The following is a 15,584-nucleotide window of genomic DNA, read 5'->3' on the forward strand; positions in this document are numbered from 1 at the left end:
AATTTTGAAAATGAAATGTATTTTAATAAACACTGCCTTTATTATTATTCAGTGTATGTACACATTTTGAGGGGACACCATATATATATAGTATTGTGTGTTCACCACCCAAAGTCTAGTCCCCTCTTGCACCGTTTACCTCCTCTATCCCCTCCCACCACCCTTTCCCTCTGGTAATCACCACTGTGTTGTCTGTGTCTGTGAGGTGCTATGTTGTGTGTGTATGTTTGTTTGTTTTTTGCTTAATGCCTTTACCCTTTTCACTCAGCCCCCCAACCTCCCTCCCATCTGCCAGCTGCCAGTCTGTTCTCTGTATCTATGAGTCTGTTTCTATTATGTTCGTTAGTTTAATTTGTTCATTAGGGCCCACATATAAATGAAATCATATGGTATTTGTCTTTCTCATTAGTTTAATTTGTTCATTAGAGCCCACATATAAACGAAATCATATGGTATTTGTCTTTCCCCGAATGGCTTATTTCTCTTAGCATAATACTCTACAGGTCCATCCATGCTGTCACAAAAGGTAAGACTTTCTTCTTTTTTTTACGGCCGAGTAGTATTCCATGTGTAAATGCACCACAGCTTTTTTATCCACTCATCTGCTGATGGGCACTTGGGCTGCTTCCAGATCTTGGCTATTGTAAATAATGCTGCAATGACCATAGGGGTGCATATATTCTTTCAATTCAGTGTTTCAGGTTTCTTGAGATATATTCCCTGAAGTGGAATCACTGGATCATAAGGCAGTTCCATTTTTTATTTTTTGAGGATCCTCCATGTTGTCTTCCACAGTGGCTGCACCAGTCTGCATTCCCAGCAGCAGTGCACTAGGGTTCCCTTTTCTCCACATCCTCGCCAGCACTTGTTTGTTGATTTATTGATGACAGCCATCCTGACAGGTGTGAAGTGACATCTCATTGTGGTTTTAATTTGCATTTCTCTGATGATTAGTGATGTTGAGCATCTTTTCATATGTCTACTGGCCACCTGTATGTCCTCTTTGGAGAAGTCTCTATTCAGGTCATTTGCCCATTTTTTTTTAATAGGATTGCTTGTTTTTTGGGTCTTCAGTCATATAAGTTCTTTATAAATTTTGGATATTAACCCCTTATCAGATGTATCATTGGTGAATGTGTTCTCTCATTCAGTAGGGTTGTTTTTTATTTTGTTGATGGTTTCCTTCACTGTACAAAAGCTTTTTAGTGTGATGTGGTCACACTTGTTTATTTTTTCTTTTGTTTCTCTTGTTGCAGGAGATATATCAGAAAAAAAATATTGCTAAGAAAAATGTCCAATAATCTTACTGCCTATGTGTTCTTTTATGGTTTTTATGGTTTCAAATCTTACATTTAAGTCTTTAATCCGTTTTGAGTTTGTTCTTATATATGGTGTAAGAAGATGGTCTAGTTTCATTGTTTTGCACGTATCTATCCAATTTTCCCAACACCATTTATTGAATAGACTATCTTTACCTCATTGTATGTTTTTGCCTCCTTTGTTAATAAATAATTGGCCATAAAGGCGTGGGTTTACTTCTGGACTCTCTATTCTGTTCTATTGACGTATATGTCTATGTTTATGCCAGTACCAGGCTATTTTGATTATTATGGCCTTGTAGTAGAGTTTGATATCATAGCATGATTTACTCCAACTTTGTTCTTTCTGAAGATTGCTATGGCTATTCAGGTCTTTTGTGGTTCCATATTAATTTTTGGAATATTCTAGGTCCGTGAAATATACCATTGGTATCTTCACAGGAATTGCGTTGAATCTATAGATTGCTTTGGGTAATATGGACATTTAATTATGTTAATTCTTCCTACCCCTGAACATGGTATATGCTTCCACTTATTTGTATCTTCTTCAATTATCTTTCTTCAGTGTCTTATGATTTTCTGATTACGGGTCTTTTGCATCTCTGGCCATGCAAATGGTATATTGTTGCCTCTTTGGAAGTCCCTACTTCCCATATATCCTTCTACACTTCCTGTCCCCACACGGGACAATGTCCTGTCATTCACTGTTGTTTGTGCCATTCTGGCAATCACAAAGTTAAGAGATTGTTTCTGATAACTGAAATTCACACCTCAATGTCTCCTCTTATTTTCCCTCTGGGGTTACAGGTGGAAGACAGGCGATAGAAGCAGGAAGCATTTGGACATTTGTGGCGATCAAACACAGAGTTATCAGGCCCACTCAGCCTGGGCCTCCTCCCAGGAGCAGATGTCATCAGTCTGGATCCCAGGGAGGCTGCATGAGGATGACCAAACATCACAAGCACCTGTTCCGTTCACACTGAAGTCCCAGGGCTCCCCAAGACTCTTCCCTGCATCTCTGAGATCTCAACCATGAAGGAAGGCAGCTGGCGCTCTGGGGGAGGAGAAGTGTTCTCATTCAAACCAGGCTGACTCTGCCAGGAAATACCTGGCATCCCATGCATACCTGTGATGAGGCCAAAAACATTTGTCTGCATTTTCAACTGTGCACCTGCATCTCTAAGCCAACGAACAGACGCGAGAAATCCACTGGGGCACGTCAGGGATGAAGGGCTCAGGTCTCAGGCAGCTTCTGTGCGACTTGGTCACATTATGCTCTTTTCCCACGTAAGGTTTTCCTTTCACCGAGTCTCAGCAGGGAGACTATACAACAGCGCACGTGAAGAGCGGACGTTACCAGGCAGTAGTTGAAATGGCGGAAAGATCCATGGGTAGGAAACACATGCAGACAGACCAGAGTGCAGGAGTTTTGCTTGCATCCCAGCGTTGGGCCAAGAGGACTGAATGAAGAACTAAGACCTGGTTGTGAATCTCAATTTTGCTATAAACTGGTTCCACTGGGACATGCAGTTATTTTATACATTGGAGCCTCCATTTCATGAACCATATACTGGATGGTTTAATTTGTTGGCTATTACGCCTATGGTTCCATAATCTAACACAGTTTATTCCTGGGCATGACTGAGAGGGAAATAATCCAAATCAATACAATCAAGGAGAAGACAACCAGAGTTCAGGCAACGGTGTGGGGTTTTGATTACTTAACTGTAGCGATGGCTGGGTTACACTGGAGGTGCTGGAACTCGAAACCCTGCCCTGAAATGGGGAAAGAGGAAGGGGCCTGGCAGACAGGAGAGCTGTCATCTCTCATGTGCTATGTAACAGCTGCTACGTCTACCCGGATGCAATGAAGACGGTGCGAGTCTTCACTCCTCATTCCCTGACCCTTATCTACATGAGCACACTCAGGCAAGAGTCGTGGAAGGTTGAAGACCTTTGCTTACGGCAGGCAGCCATCTCGGTAGGTGTGCTGCCCTCTCAAAGGAGAGAACAGTAAGAACCAAGACCCAACAGTTACTGCTGCGGAGGCTTCTGGGTAGAAGAGCAGAATTCCAATGCGTGATGCTGAAACGGAATTTATTTACCAGGCGAAGCACGTTCTGCTGGGCACCCAGGGTAGGTAACAAAAAGCAATTCCTTGGTGTTTAGTCCCTCAAAGCCCACACGTCCCTTTAGGAGAGAATTAGAGAAGAGACCAAACCAAATGCTGCTCTCAAAAATGCTCAGGAGTTATAAGTTTTTACCAAAGAATTTCTATGCCAAATAATTTAAAAACCAGAGAAGGCCTTTAAAAAAAAAAGCCACGAGATTTCAGTGTATGAGAGCGGCATTTCCTGCCAGAAGGGTTTCCTGTTTCAGGCGACCGCAGCGAGGATGTGGTGAGACACCGCCCTGCAGCCCAGCCTGCGCTCCCCGGGCCACTTCTCTGTGCCACTCACCCTTCCTCCCCGACGAAGGTGACGTACAGCTTATTTCTCTGCAGGTCTTTTCGGGAGTAGGCCATGATCTGATTAAAAGCATCTTCGAGTAAGTGATCTCTTCTGATGATTAACCTGTCCATAAGGAGACAATTTGAAAAAAAAAAAATAAAAAAGGTTATTGCCTAATCCTTATCTTTCTAGGACTGGGCGCTTGCCATTTAATTTCCATTTACCATAACTAACGAGGCAAAAAGGAGTGACTTCATGCCATCACTCTCTGCCAGCAACTGCTGCGTAAGAGGAGCGCTGATAAACGGGGCACCCCACCTATGACCTGCGAACACCGAGAGGCCCTCTGAGTGGTCGAGTCCATCTATCCAAGGACAATGGGCAACATCACAGGCACAACCCTGTGCTGAGTAAAGGAAGAACAGCCCCAGGAGGTCATGGTTGGAGCCTGAGTGCCCCTAGACAAGGAATTGAGGTACTAAGAGCCTAGAGAGTTGACCGTGAGAACAAGAGGAAAAAAATTCTCAGTGTCCTCCCAGGCAGAGGAGTTTACCACTGTGCTTGACTTAATTTTTAAATTAAGGGAATCTTGAGATTCCCTAAGTGACAGATACAAACGACTGATACGCGTGGCCCATGAACCCACTTGTCCTAATGACAGTTGAAGTGATACGTGTGGCCCATGAACCCACTTGTCCTAATGACAGTTGAAGTCATCCCTGAGCAAATACCAATTTGCCTGTAGTGACAATAGCCATGGAAAGGGAGGTAATGTGGAGGCCAAGGATGAAAGCTAGATCAAGAGCTTCCTAAGAGAAACATCAGGAGAGAAGGCTCTGAGGCATGGTGTTGGACGGGCTGGTGTTTTCTGAGGTGAGGGAAGTGGACCGGCTAACTTAACCAAGTGAACCCTCCTGGGGGGTGGCGAGCCATGGGCTGTGGGCTGCCCCCTGGACCCTTTCTCGGGTATCCGGAATGTGGTGGGACTGCAGTAGCGACCCTCCCTCCCGTGTCCTCTCTCAGGGGGCACGTGACCTCGGTGAGGCCCTGGCGCAGGCTGGAGGGGGGATGCGGGCAGGGGGGGCGCGTAGAGAACAAGCATCAATCTGCCCACACATCGTGAGGCCGCTTCCATTTCCCCATTTAAATGGAGGTGAAGGAAGACAGGCAGCAACAACGTTCACGAGGTGCGCCGTCGGACAAGTGAAGTTTAGTTCACAAAGCGACATGCTGAGCATGGTGCCCGCACTCGGGTCGGCTCAGGAGACAGTGCTGAGCGATGCGGGACATCGTGACAGCCTCAGAGCCAATGAGTCCACGCTAAGCCAACAGAGGTCCTTTTCAGGAGAAAAAGTAAATCAGCTCGTCATTTTTAAAATTTTATTATTATCATTTTTTAAATATAGTTTTATTGATGTCAGAATGGAAGAGAGAGAGAGAAACATCAATGATGAGAGAGAATCATCGATTGGCTGCCTCCAGCATGCCCCCCACTGGGGATCAAGCCTGCACCCCGGGCCTGTGCCCTGACCGGGAATCGAACCGTGACCTCCTGGTTCATAGGTCGGTGCTCAACCACTGGGCAGCTCGTACTTTTCCTTAACATTTTTTACATGGAATGTGGTCGTTTCTTTACTGTTTGCTTTAAAACCTTAAGCTTAATGTGCTCAATGCCAGAACCGTGTTATGTATGGTGCTGCCACGTACAGACACCAAAATAATTACACCGACTAAAACCAAGGTGATCGTCCGCCCCAAATCATGCCCAGTTGCACCCCATCCTCTCACCATCAGCAGACCCTGTGCTGGTTTCGCTCTGACTTACTTTAATTTCCCTGGGCCTTGTCCGTATCCTTTAGTCTCCAACTTCCTGTAAAAGTTCCTCAGCTTGGCTTCAAAGTCTCGCTTGTAAGGGGCTGGTGCCCGGGCATTGGCACGCTGCGTACCTACAGCAAACCACAGAGAGAGAGGGTTGGCTTTGCATCATGTCACCATGAACACACATCATCAGAGCTGAGACCAGAGGGAACATGTGAAAGGGGGCCATCAACGCGTTCAGCTCCTGCAGCTTCCCACTGTCCAGGTTAAAGGCTGCACAGAGCTTACGCAAACAACACTGCCACTTGTTGCATTCTTTTTCTTTTGCAGAACCATGTGAATGTATTGACTTCTTTTATTGTTGACACTGTTACAGATGTCCCCTTTCCCCCCACACCCTTGCCCACCTCCACACAGCCCCTGCGTTTCTTGGTGGCATGCTGGTCGAAAAGAACGAAGCCGTTTGGGTAGTTATGATGGTGCCATGTGTTCGTCAAATATGTTCCCCTTTCAGCCCAAGCTGCTGCAAGCCAAGCTGGATTACTCATGCCCAGTGCTGACTGGAGGGCGGAATAGCTTTGCTGGCTGCTGAGATGATATCATGGCAATTAGACAGGAAGTTATCATGTGAAAAGTATGCGGTGTCTACAGCAAGAGCAGTGAGTTCCCATCCTTTACTCCATGGAAAACCTACGAAACTTCTTTCGGGTATGCACCCTAACTAGGAATTGCTTCAGACGCATAATTGCACGCATTTGATGTCGCAGGGTAGAATAATCTGGATGTAAAAACAGAATTCAGACATAACTGCTGAAGGCATGTCTCCTGGTTGCACAGAATAAATAAGACTGCCGTTTGTTGCATTCCTTTTTTTTGCATAACAATGTGAACGTATTTATTGCTTTTATTGTTGACACTGTTACAGATGTCCCCCGTTTCCCCCCACCTTTGCCCACCTCCACACAGCCCCTGCTTCTCTTAATATGTGCCAAGTACTGTGATTATCTGCAGATTACCTAAAGATTTTTTTAAAAAATATCTCATCATATGACAAGTATCATTAATAAAATGTAGAAGTAACAGTTCCTCTTTCCATAGAAAACTCTGGCTTTGGGTCTGAAGGTATCTAACCAACACGCCGGGATACAGAATCAGTGATGAAAATGGGAGTCAGGGCCCTGACAAGAACACTGGAAATTTCCACCAGAGATTTCACAACACAATGAGAGAAACCAGAAAACAGACATGCTGAAGTCCTGTGCCTTACGCACCAGAGTAAGCCCATTAAGTATTTCTTTGATGAATGAATCAGCTCAGTGGTGGTCATTCATTGCTAATACCATGTTAGATTCAGCAAGGGATGCTCACAATGAGTCAGACAGGGTTCCCGAAGTGGGCACCGTGGCTGGGAAGTCAGCAATAAAACCTGTCCAACAATTGGAGAACACGTGATTAAGCCCTAACCTCGATGGCGTGTCAACTATAAAGCAGAGGACAGGACTATTGCCCTGGGGCTGGACCCAGACCTAGTGATCCATCTTGTTTGCATTAAAATCATTTTTAAAGATGTTAAATTAACTTTTCAGCATTTAAAAATGAGGAGATTTCAAGTAAAAAATTCTGTATTTCCTCCGGACAATGTCGGGAGCTCCTGCAGCCGCTGGCGTGCACTCTCCTGGGGCTACGTGGGCCGCTGCTCCATCAGAGGAAGCGTGCGCTCCACGGTGCCACAGCCACACACTGGCACGGCTGCCTGGCCCCAGGATGCGCACTGAGATCAGGGTTATGGGAAAAGGACAGTGAATGAGGATGACAGAGAACAAAGGGGGAAGACGAGGGAGCCAGGCCTTTACCCCAGAGATCTGTCCTCTACGGGCAGCAGCGTGAGTTCAATAAGCCCTGTGAGCATGGTCAGCAGACACGGGGAGACCCACTCACAGAGCAGAGGGGGAGCGCGGGGGAGTGAGTGGGGAGGGAAAGCAGTGGAAGGTTGGAGCCAAACTACGAGAGGAATTGAAAACACGGCTGAGGAGCCTGGGCCCGATGCAGTGAGCAGTGGGAGGCAGGGTGGCAAGGAGAGAAGATGGGGTGGAGGCCAGTTAGGAGCAGTTGCATGGAGGCCTGAGGCACGGTGAGCCTGGGCTGCAGGGTGGGGACGCAGGGGACCATGTGCCATGTGAAATAAGAACGGGTACCAGCAGGGAAGGAGAGAAGCAGGAACTCCCGTGGTAATACAACGTTTTTAGGCCCGGCCTGCGTGGCTCAGGGGTTGAGCAGGAGAGAAGCAGAAACTCCCGTGGTAATACAATGTTTTTAGGCCCGGCCTGCGTGGCTCAGGGGTTGAGCATTGACCTATATGAACCAGGAGGTCATAGTTGGATTATAGGTCAGGGCACATGCCCGGGTTGCAGGCTCGATCCCCAGTGGGGGGCATGCAGGAGGCAGCCAATCGATGATTCTCTCTCATCATTGATGTTTCTATCTCTCTCTCCCTCTCCCTTCCTCTCTGAAAACAATAAAAACATTTAAAAAATAAAGTTTTTAGAACAATACCACTGCCGTTCGCTGGTTAAGTGCCGGCTTTGCCTTAGGGACCAGGCGCTTTGCATAGAGAATCCTGGGGAGTCCTCCCAAGTCTAGGGAGCAGGCATTGTTACCCTTCCCACCATCACCACTGTAACTAAGGCAACGGAAGTCACATGCCAGTGAATGGTGGGTCTGACACCCAAAGCAGCATGGGAAGGGAGGCTGGTGGGCGGGGTGTGGGGAGGGAGGCTGGTGCCTGCCACTGTCTGCATGGAGCTGGGCACCGAGGGCCCGGGGCCTGCGCTGGGGCTTAGGAACGATGTCAGTCACACTGCTATTGATCATTGATATGCCCAGAGGTCTGTCTGCATAGCTATGACTCTTACCCACAGAGCTAAGAGCTGTGTCACAAAGAAAACCAATAACCTCGACCTAAGTGTCTGGGATGCAGAAGGGACTCCTTGGCAGTGGTCCCCACAGCTCTGCTGCACATTAGATCACCTGGGAAGCTTAAAAACCTCCCTGGCCAGGCCACACCCAAGACACGACATCAGACTCCTGGGGGTGTGGCCTGGCTCAGTGTTTTATAGGGCTCTCCACCAACTCCAAGCTTGAGGACCATTATCCGCCACCCCCTCCCCGCCTGGGAGGGCAATGGTACCCACAAAACACCTGGGCAGCATCCGCATCCAGCGACCGACACTCCTGGATGCCCAGGGACAGGGCAGCACGTGCCAAGTCCACTCAGGGGTGCAGCATGAGGCTGTCAGCGCTGCCGGCTGAGAAAAGCCGGCCAGTAAACCCAGACAGCTCGGAGCAGACTCATGAATCCGTGTTCGAGAGCATGATCGTGGAAGAGGAAAGGACGAACACAGCACCCCATGAAAATCGTCCAGGCTCAAAAGAAACGTGATTCTTTAGGAGTTCATTCCTTAAACAGAAACACCACAGCCCATCTTATGCTGCTGCTGTAACCTGAGATGCTTACGAGGATGTGGGGAGCCCCATAATGCACTCATCAGCACCAACATGGGCCTCAATAAAACAGCTCTGACTCCACTGATGCTCCAGCTGACGTGACTCAATTACGGAGACTCTGGGGACAGACGTCGTTAAAGGCAAGAAATGCTTCCGCTAATAGTTCTATCATGAAAAAACCATTTACCCATTACTTCACGGCTTAGAAATTACAGGGAATTAGGCCGCTGGCCCTTGTCAGACTCCTAATGCACGTCAGGTGCAACTGCCAAGAAATTCCAGGGCAGGAGCGCCGGTACTTCCGCTGTGGAAATAAAACATGATCTTTCTGGGAGCGGAGTGAGCAGCACTGTGCGGCCACAGCTCCCCGCAAGGCTCCAGGATCCAAGGCTCCGACCGAGAGCGACTTTACGGACTTGAACAGGGAAGTCAGACTCAGAAAGGACGCTGTTACATTCAGGAAGTGACCCAATGAAGGCTGACTTCATAGGGTAGTCAGCGCTACATCAATTATTTGAAGGAAGAAATTTCAGTAACTGACATTAGGGTTCTTTTTTCTTTACCATTCCTAGACAGACCTACAGTCCCTCCATCTAGTGCCGCCCTATTTCTACGTACTGTTACAAACCTGCATCATCACATAGCAACTCCAGAATTCTACCTGAAAAAATCCCTGGGGTGATACTAGGAAAATATCTGCATCAAACTTCTAAGAAGCCTGGGTCCCTTCTGATTATCCAGATGTGCCCCCAGGAGCCCCGGCTGCCTTGAGGACTAGCGGCCCTGGATGGGGAGCGAGCTCAGCCTCGTCCCACATGGCCCCAGGCCGCTGTACGGGGATGGCCCAGAGCTCATTCCTACCCTGGTTCACTTTCTAAAAAAAAAAATCTCTATGACATTTTCAAAAAATTCTGTCAGTGAATGAGAACAGACTATCAAGCTGTGCAGTAATTTCTGGGCGACTCCATCTTCTGGAACATAGCTCCGCAATGGAAATTTACAGGGAAAACCACACACACACACACACACACACACACACTCAAACACACACACATTCACACACTCACACCTCCAGACTAGCTGGCTAGAAGCACAGCCACGGCAGTCTTCACATTTTTGCTTTATTCCCTAAGGAACGGGCCTTCAGGTCATTGTTTTGAGCCGGCTCATGCTTTCATTTACATACTATTTGGTTTTTTTTAAAAAACCCTTGGATAGTCTGGCCTCTCAGACCAGGGTGGATTTTAAAAGGGGAGAGCAAAAGGGCATGCCAGTGACAGGCACCCCTGAGAGCACTGGGGTGGGGGACAGGGAGACGAGCGACAACCACCACCACCACCTCTTAGCTGTGACCGACATACTCGGCTTCCCTTCCCCTTGTTTCTGGAACCACAGGTCCCCATCCCCCACAGGGACACCTACAGTTGTACCATCTGGTTCCCAGATCACCTGGGGGGGCAGAGTAAAGAGAAGGGGTGGAACCCCATTTCTAGAACAAGTGCAGAGCGACTCCAGGGAGAGTGGGGTGATGGGGGAAGGGAGAGGGGATTAGAGAGGAAAGGAGGGAGAGAGACAGAGAGGATGTTTGTGGGAAGAACAGGCGATGAGATGAGCAGCAGCTAAGATGCTAAGACTTCAGAAAGAGATAGGACAAGAGAATCCCCTGTGGGGTCAGAGAAATCATTCCCTCTCCCACCCCAGGCCCTTAAGACGAGCTCCGGGAAAGACCCATGTGGCTCCTCAGTGCTCTCTGGTCGCTTGTGACCTGGGCTGCTGTCGCTTCCAGATGGCCCAGGTCTGGCCAAGGACCACCAGCGCTGTGCGACGGTCTCTCAAACAGCCAAGTGCCTCGTGCACTCAGAGCTTAGGTGACGGGAACGTTCACAGGCGTGAGCACGCCTCCCACAGTATTCATTAAATGGGGGATTTGCTGCATCTAAGTTTCTAGAAATGCCCAGCCTCCTACGGCCCCTAAATCTCCTCCTGGGACCGGATCGGACATCACAAACCATACGGTGCTTGGGAAGGGCTCTGCCTTGGGGCGGAGGGCGCGAAGGCTGGGACTGGCGTCTAAGGTCCCAGGAAAGCCAAGCTTCCCGCTCCAACATGGGGACAGGTGTTCAGTGGCGCTCTCACAGCTAAAGAGCAGCGAGTCCCCGTTGGCGGAGCCCCTCCCCGCTGCCCCCAACTGTCCCGCGCTCAGATAAGGAAACATGGACAGCTGATGGGGTCCTAGGGCTCCGAGAAGATCATTAAAATTCATGATCGTCGTGATTTTCACAACATCATCCCCACACCCTCAGGGGGTGGCGTTCTAGTCTCAAGGGGGGACCAGACAACCTCTCAGAACCGCTCGGAAGTGTTTTCACGAAAACTTGGGAAACACCGGTAGAAGGAGAGGCTCTTTCACCTGGAGAAACAGGAGGAAGGCGGCCAGCGAGTCCCCCTGTGGGTCACGTGGCATCAGTTAGTGACCCCACGGACCGGGCAGTGCAGCCGATGGAAGGGACAAACCACACCCACTGGACCCCAGGGGCCAGAGCATGGGGACGGTTCTCCCTGGGAATCAAGCCGCCACTAGCACTGCTGGCGAGGGGGGTCTGCCTGGGTTCTCTTCGTCTTTGGAACGTAATCCCACACCTGCTTCCAGGAGGCGTGCTATTCCCACCAGGGACTCCCTCATGGCCATGGTGATGGGCGATGAAATGAAGTGATCGATAGAGGCATCACGTCGCATGTTCACACGAGCCTCGAGATGCTTGGCCAGTCTCCCGGCCCACGCCTCTGGGGGCGGGGGGGTTCAAAGGGACACCCTGAGATCTACCTTTTCTCGGGGAGGGTGCCTCAGCAAAGGCCTGGGAGGAGAACGTTGGCTGGAATCAGCGACAACCCGCACGGCTTCATTTCTTTACCCATGAACCACCCGGAGAGGGACAACCCAACTGAGCGTTACCCTGGGCCCCAGCGACGATAAAGACCCGTCAGAATGAGTAACTATTTAGGCGGCCGGCCCTGCGCATCAGGAAGAAATGGGTTGATATGTTGCAGTTATTAATGGCTCAAATATAGACAAATGCTACTTTTTAGGATCCTATTTCCAAAAAAGAAAAAAAAGGAATAAGCGAATATGTACTGGATGCTTGGGATGGTGTTCTCCAGCGAGGTTTCCTCCGAGTAACCAGGGGAGGCGACCACTATTATTCCCATTTTACAGGACAGAAATTCAAGGCCAGGGAGGAGTGGATCACCCAACGTCACACACGGTTGACAAAGACGAAGGCCAGCTGTGAATGATAGCAATTTCTCCCCTGGACGTTGGCCTCAAACGTCTATGTAACATTTAAACTTACCTGTTGTGTCACCTACTTCTGTCTTCCCAACCTGTATTGTCCAAACTGGTGTCCCTGCTCTGTTCCCAAGCTGACCTGTGCTTGGGCCCCCAGGGTCCTGCCTGCCCCCGGCCTGGGCTGTGCCGCCTGCTGCTCCGCCCCATTCAAGGGGCCACTCTCTTCCCACCCACATCGTTTGACCTCTGTGTGCCTGACACACAGACGCTCAGCTTCTCCCCCACCCCCGGAACCCCCTCCTGAACGCCGCTTCTCCTTCCAGGTACTGTCCTATTTTTCTCTCCTTTCACACTTGGTGAAAACAATAGTCTACCCTCCTGGCTTCCACCTGACGTCCTCTATCATTCTGTCACCGGTCACATTCCAGTCTGTGACCGATGGTTTCATGGAAACTGCCCTGGCAAAGGCCATATCCAATTTCATAAATTTCCAATTTCATAAATTTCCAATTTAACGGCCTCTTCTCAGACTCATCCTTCATGATTCCTTTGAAGATGTGGCCCGGTTAACCGCTCCCTCCTCCTTGAAACCTGGCTTCCCTGAAAAGACTTTCCTAATTCTGTTCCAAAATCCATTGGCTCTCTCCCCTGCGCTCTCTCTCTCCGCCCATCACTGAAACACTGGGGTTTCTCATGTGACCATCCCTCTTTTCCCTTCTTTCCACAGACTTGTCTTCCCTCATTCTTCTCCCCTCATCCTGGGCCCAGCTGCCACCTGCACACCTGTGTTCCCAGCCAGCTTCTCCGGAGCTCCATGGCGGTCTTTTCCAGTTGTGCCTGGATATCTCCGAAGATTCCTCAGGAAACATGTCCAAACCAAACTCATCTCCACTCCCCTCCAGTCCAATCCTTTCCCTTTCTGGGTAAATGGGGTTACCGTTTGCCTAGCAATCTGGGTGCTGGAACCTCAGAATTCCTTACCTGAACTCAAAGTCCTGGTATCTCCACCTCCTACGTGTCTTTCGAATTAATTCCCTTTTCTCTATCGTCACCAGTCCAGCTCTTTAGCATGTCACCTGGGTTAACACAACAGCCTTCCAAACAGTTTCTCTAATTCTAGTCTCTCATTTTCTAATCCATCCTCTGTATCGCCACCAAACTGGTCTTTGTAAAACAGGACGTTCCTCTGTTTATACATTTTTAGGGGCTGCACATGGACTACAAGGTAAGGCATCAATGACCCACAGACCCTAGTCCAGTGATGGCGAACGTATGACATGCGTGTCAGAGGTGACACGCTAACTCATTCTTTTGGTTGAGTTTTCTTTGTTAAATGGCATTTAAATATATAAAATAAATATCAAAAATATAAGTCTTTGCTTTACTATGGTTTGCAAAGGTCGAAAAATTTCTCTATGTGACACGGCACCAGAGTTAAGTTAGGGTTTTTCAAAATGCTGACACGCCGAGCTCAAAAGGTTCACCATCACTGCCCTAGTCTATCTTACAGTCTGAGCTCTGGGAACTTGCCTTCGCGTTGCCCTATCCATTTGCCCTAAACTGTTTTCATGCTTCGGTGCCATGAAGGCCCTTCTTCCTTTGGTCTCCCTGGTAAACTCCTATCATTGTTCTTCAGGGCCCCCCTTCATACCTGGTACCTTCATCTTTCCCTAAACACCCCACCCCTAGTCTTAAGGGAAGACGTGTTCCCACATCTGTGTTCCCACACATTCTTCAATACAGGACGGACCACAGAGCTTTACAGAGTCATTTGTTGACTCACTGGCCCACTATGAATCCTTCAAAGGCAGAGAGTGTGTTATTCATCGTTGTAGCACCAGTGCTTGGCTCATAGATGATGCTCAATAAATCTGTGGTAAATGAACCTTTTCCTGTTTGAGGTATTCGAGTCGGCTGTAGCTTCATTATCACAACAATATGTGAAAACACATGTTATATATCAACGAACACAGAGCAGCTCTTCGTAATACATATGGAGTGTGGATTCCTAGTAACATAGTTTTAAATTCTGAAAGCTGTTAAAGTGTGAACAATGCATTGCCTATAATGAGGATAATACAGCTGATTTACAACATCATGACTACCCACCTTTAAAAAACACTCATTTGCTAAGCTGCATTTTCTACCATTCATTCATTTGCTCATCTATTCATTCACTCCTTCATTCACAACATACCTCCTTCAAAAGGAATTTGAACTTAAACATGTTCGTTTGTTTCATCGGTCACACGTTCTGTCTGCCCATGCGTCCTTCACTGTCCCATGCAGCGCAGGCAGTGACTACTGCAGGGAAAACTCTCCAAGTCCCTGAAGCTGACCAGCTTCAATTCTCTATTATTTCTCGAAAGTAGAGATTTCTTTTTATTATTCCTTGAATCAGCCTCCTAACTAAAACCTTTTAAATGCAAAAAGCTAACACAGTATTCTGTGCCCTAACGTTTTCCAATTCATATTGGGCACCGCCGAATGAAGAGTAAGTTCTGTCTCTGACTAGGCCGCACGGCGAGCCTTTACCTGGCTATTCCGGAATGCCATTACCTTCCTGTCAGCATGAATCCCCTGGGAAACAAGCCAGTTCCAGAGGACAGAGCGTGCCACGTGGCATGCACCCGGGCTGGCCCTAAGATGCACCCGAATGTCCCTGCACTGGCCCCGACGTAGAACACAACCTCTGACTTAGGGCTCGCTCCTCGGAGAACCCGGGAGCTGCAGGTGGACTCACCTGGCGAGTTCTGGGGAGAGGACACAGGGGAGCCGCGCGGGGACTGACAGTAGCTGGGGTGGAGTAAGGCATGTGGAGGCACATAAGACATTATCTCTTCTTCAAATAAACTGGGGAAAAACAAGAAACAAAATGCGCACTTTAGCCAATGAGGTGGGGAAAAGCCGTGTTTCCACGCTAAGACAGTCGCTCTCTCCTCCTGGCCCGCCCCACCCGAGGTCTCGTCCCCGTCCCACGTCCCACGGGGAGCGCTGTCCCTCTGCCCACTGGCCAGTCCCCGCACAGACTGGCTGCTGCGGCCGCTCCCGAGAAACCTGTGGCTACTGGTCTGTTTTCCTACCGACGTCGGACAATGTCGTTTCTGTTTTGCCACTTTAATGCGTGAGTGTGAGTTCACATGTTCGTGTGCAAGAGAACCTGGGTGTTTTAATTTGGGAATAAGATTCCAACACAACAGACATCTA

The 15,584-nt window shown here is 48.7% G+C and overlaps 1 protein-coding gene and 1 long non-coding RNA gene across 2 annotated transcripts in view; one reads left to right on the top strand and one right to left on the bottom strand.

Moving 5' to 3' along the window:
- The window catches only part of LOC102252431 (E3 ubiquitin-protein ligase HECW2), a gene marked incomplete at its 5' end in the record, with an annotated part of 58,580 nt that extends 43,350 nt beyond the window's left edge, over positions 1 to 15,230 (bottom strand). Inside the window, 3 exons of the mRNA XM_005857046.2 lie at positions 3,779 to 3,892; positions 5,595 to 5,715; positions 15,121 to 15,230. Coding sequence (XP_005857108.2) covers positions 3,779 to 3,892; positions 5,595 to 5,715; positions 15,121 to 15,230 — 345 coding nt within the window. The remainder of the gene's footprint in view (positions 1 to 3,778; positions 3,893 to 5,594; positions 5,716 to 15,120) is intronic.
- On the top strand, positions 5,735 to 6,895 carry LOC106726434. Its single transcript, XR_001362510.1, has 2 exons — positions 5,735 to 6,295; positions 6,686 to 6,895. It is a non-coding gene; the product is annotated as an uncharacterized LOC106726434 (long non-coding RNA).
- Positions 15,231 to 15,584: the final 354 nt, after the last annotated feature.

The sequence above is a fragment of the Myotis brandtii genome, unplaced genomic scaffold, assembly GCF_000412655.1.
Source record: "Myotis brandtii unplaced genomic scaffold, ASM41265v1 scaffold1067, whole genome shotgun sequence".
NCBI lineage: Eukaryota > Metazoa > Chordata > Mammalia > Chiroptera > Vespertilionidae > Myotis > Myotis brandtii.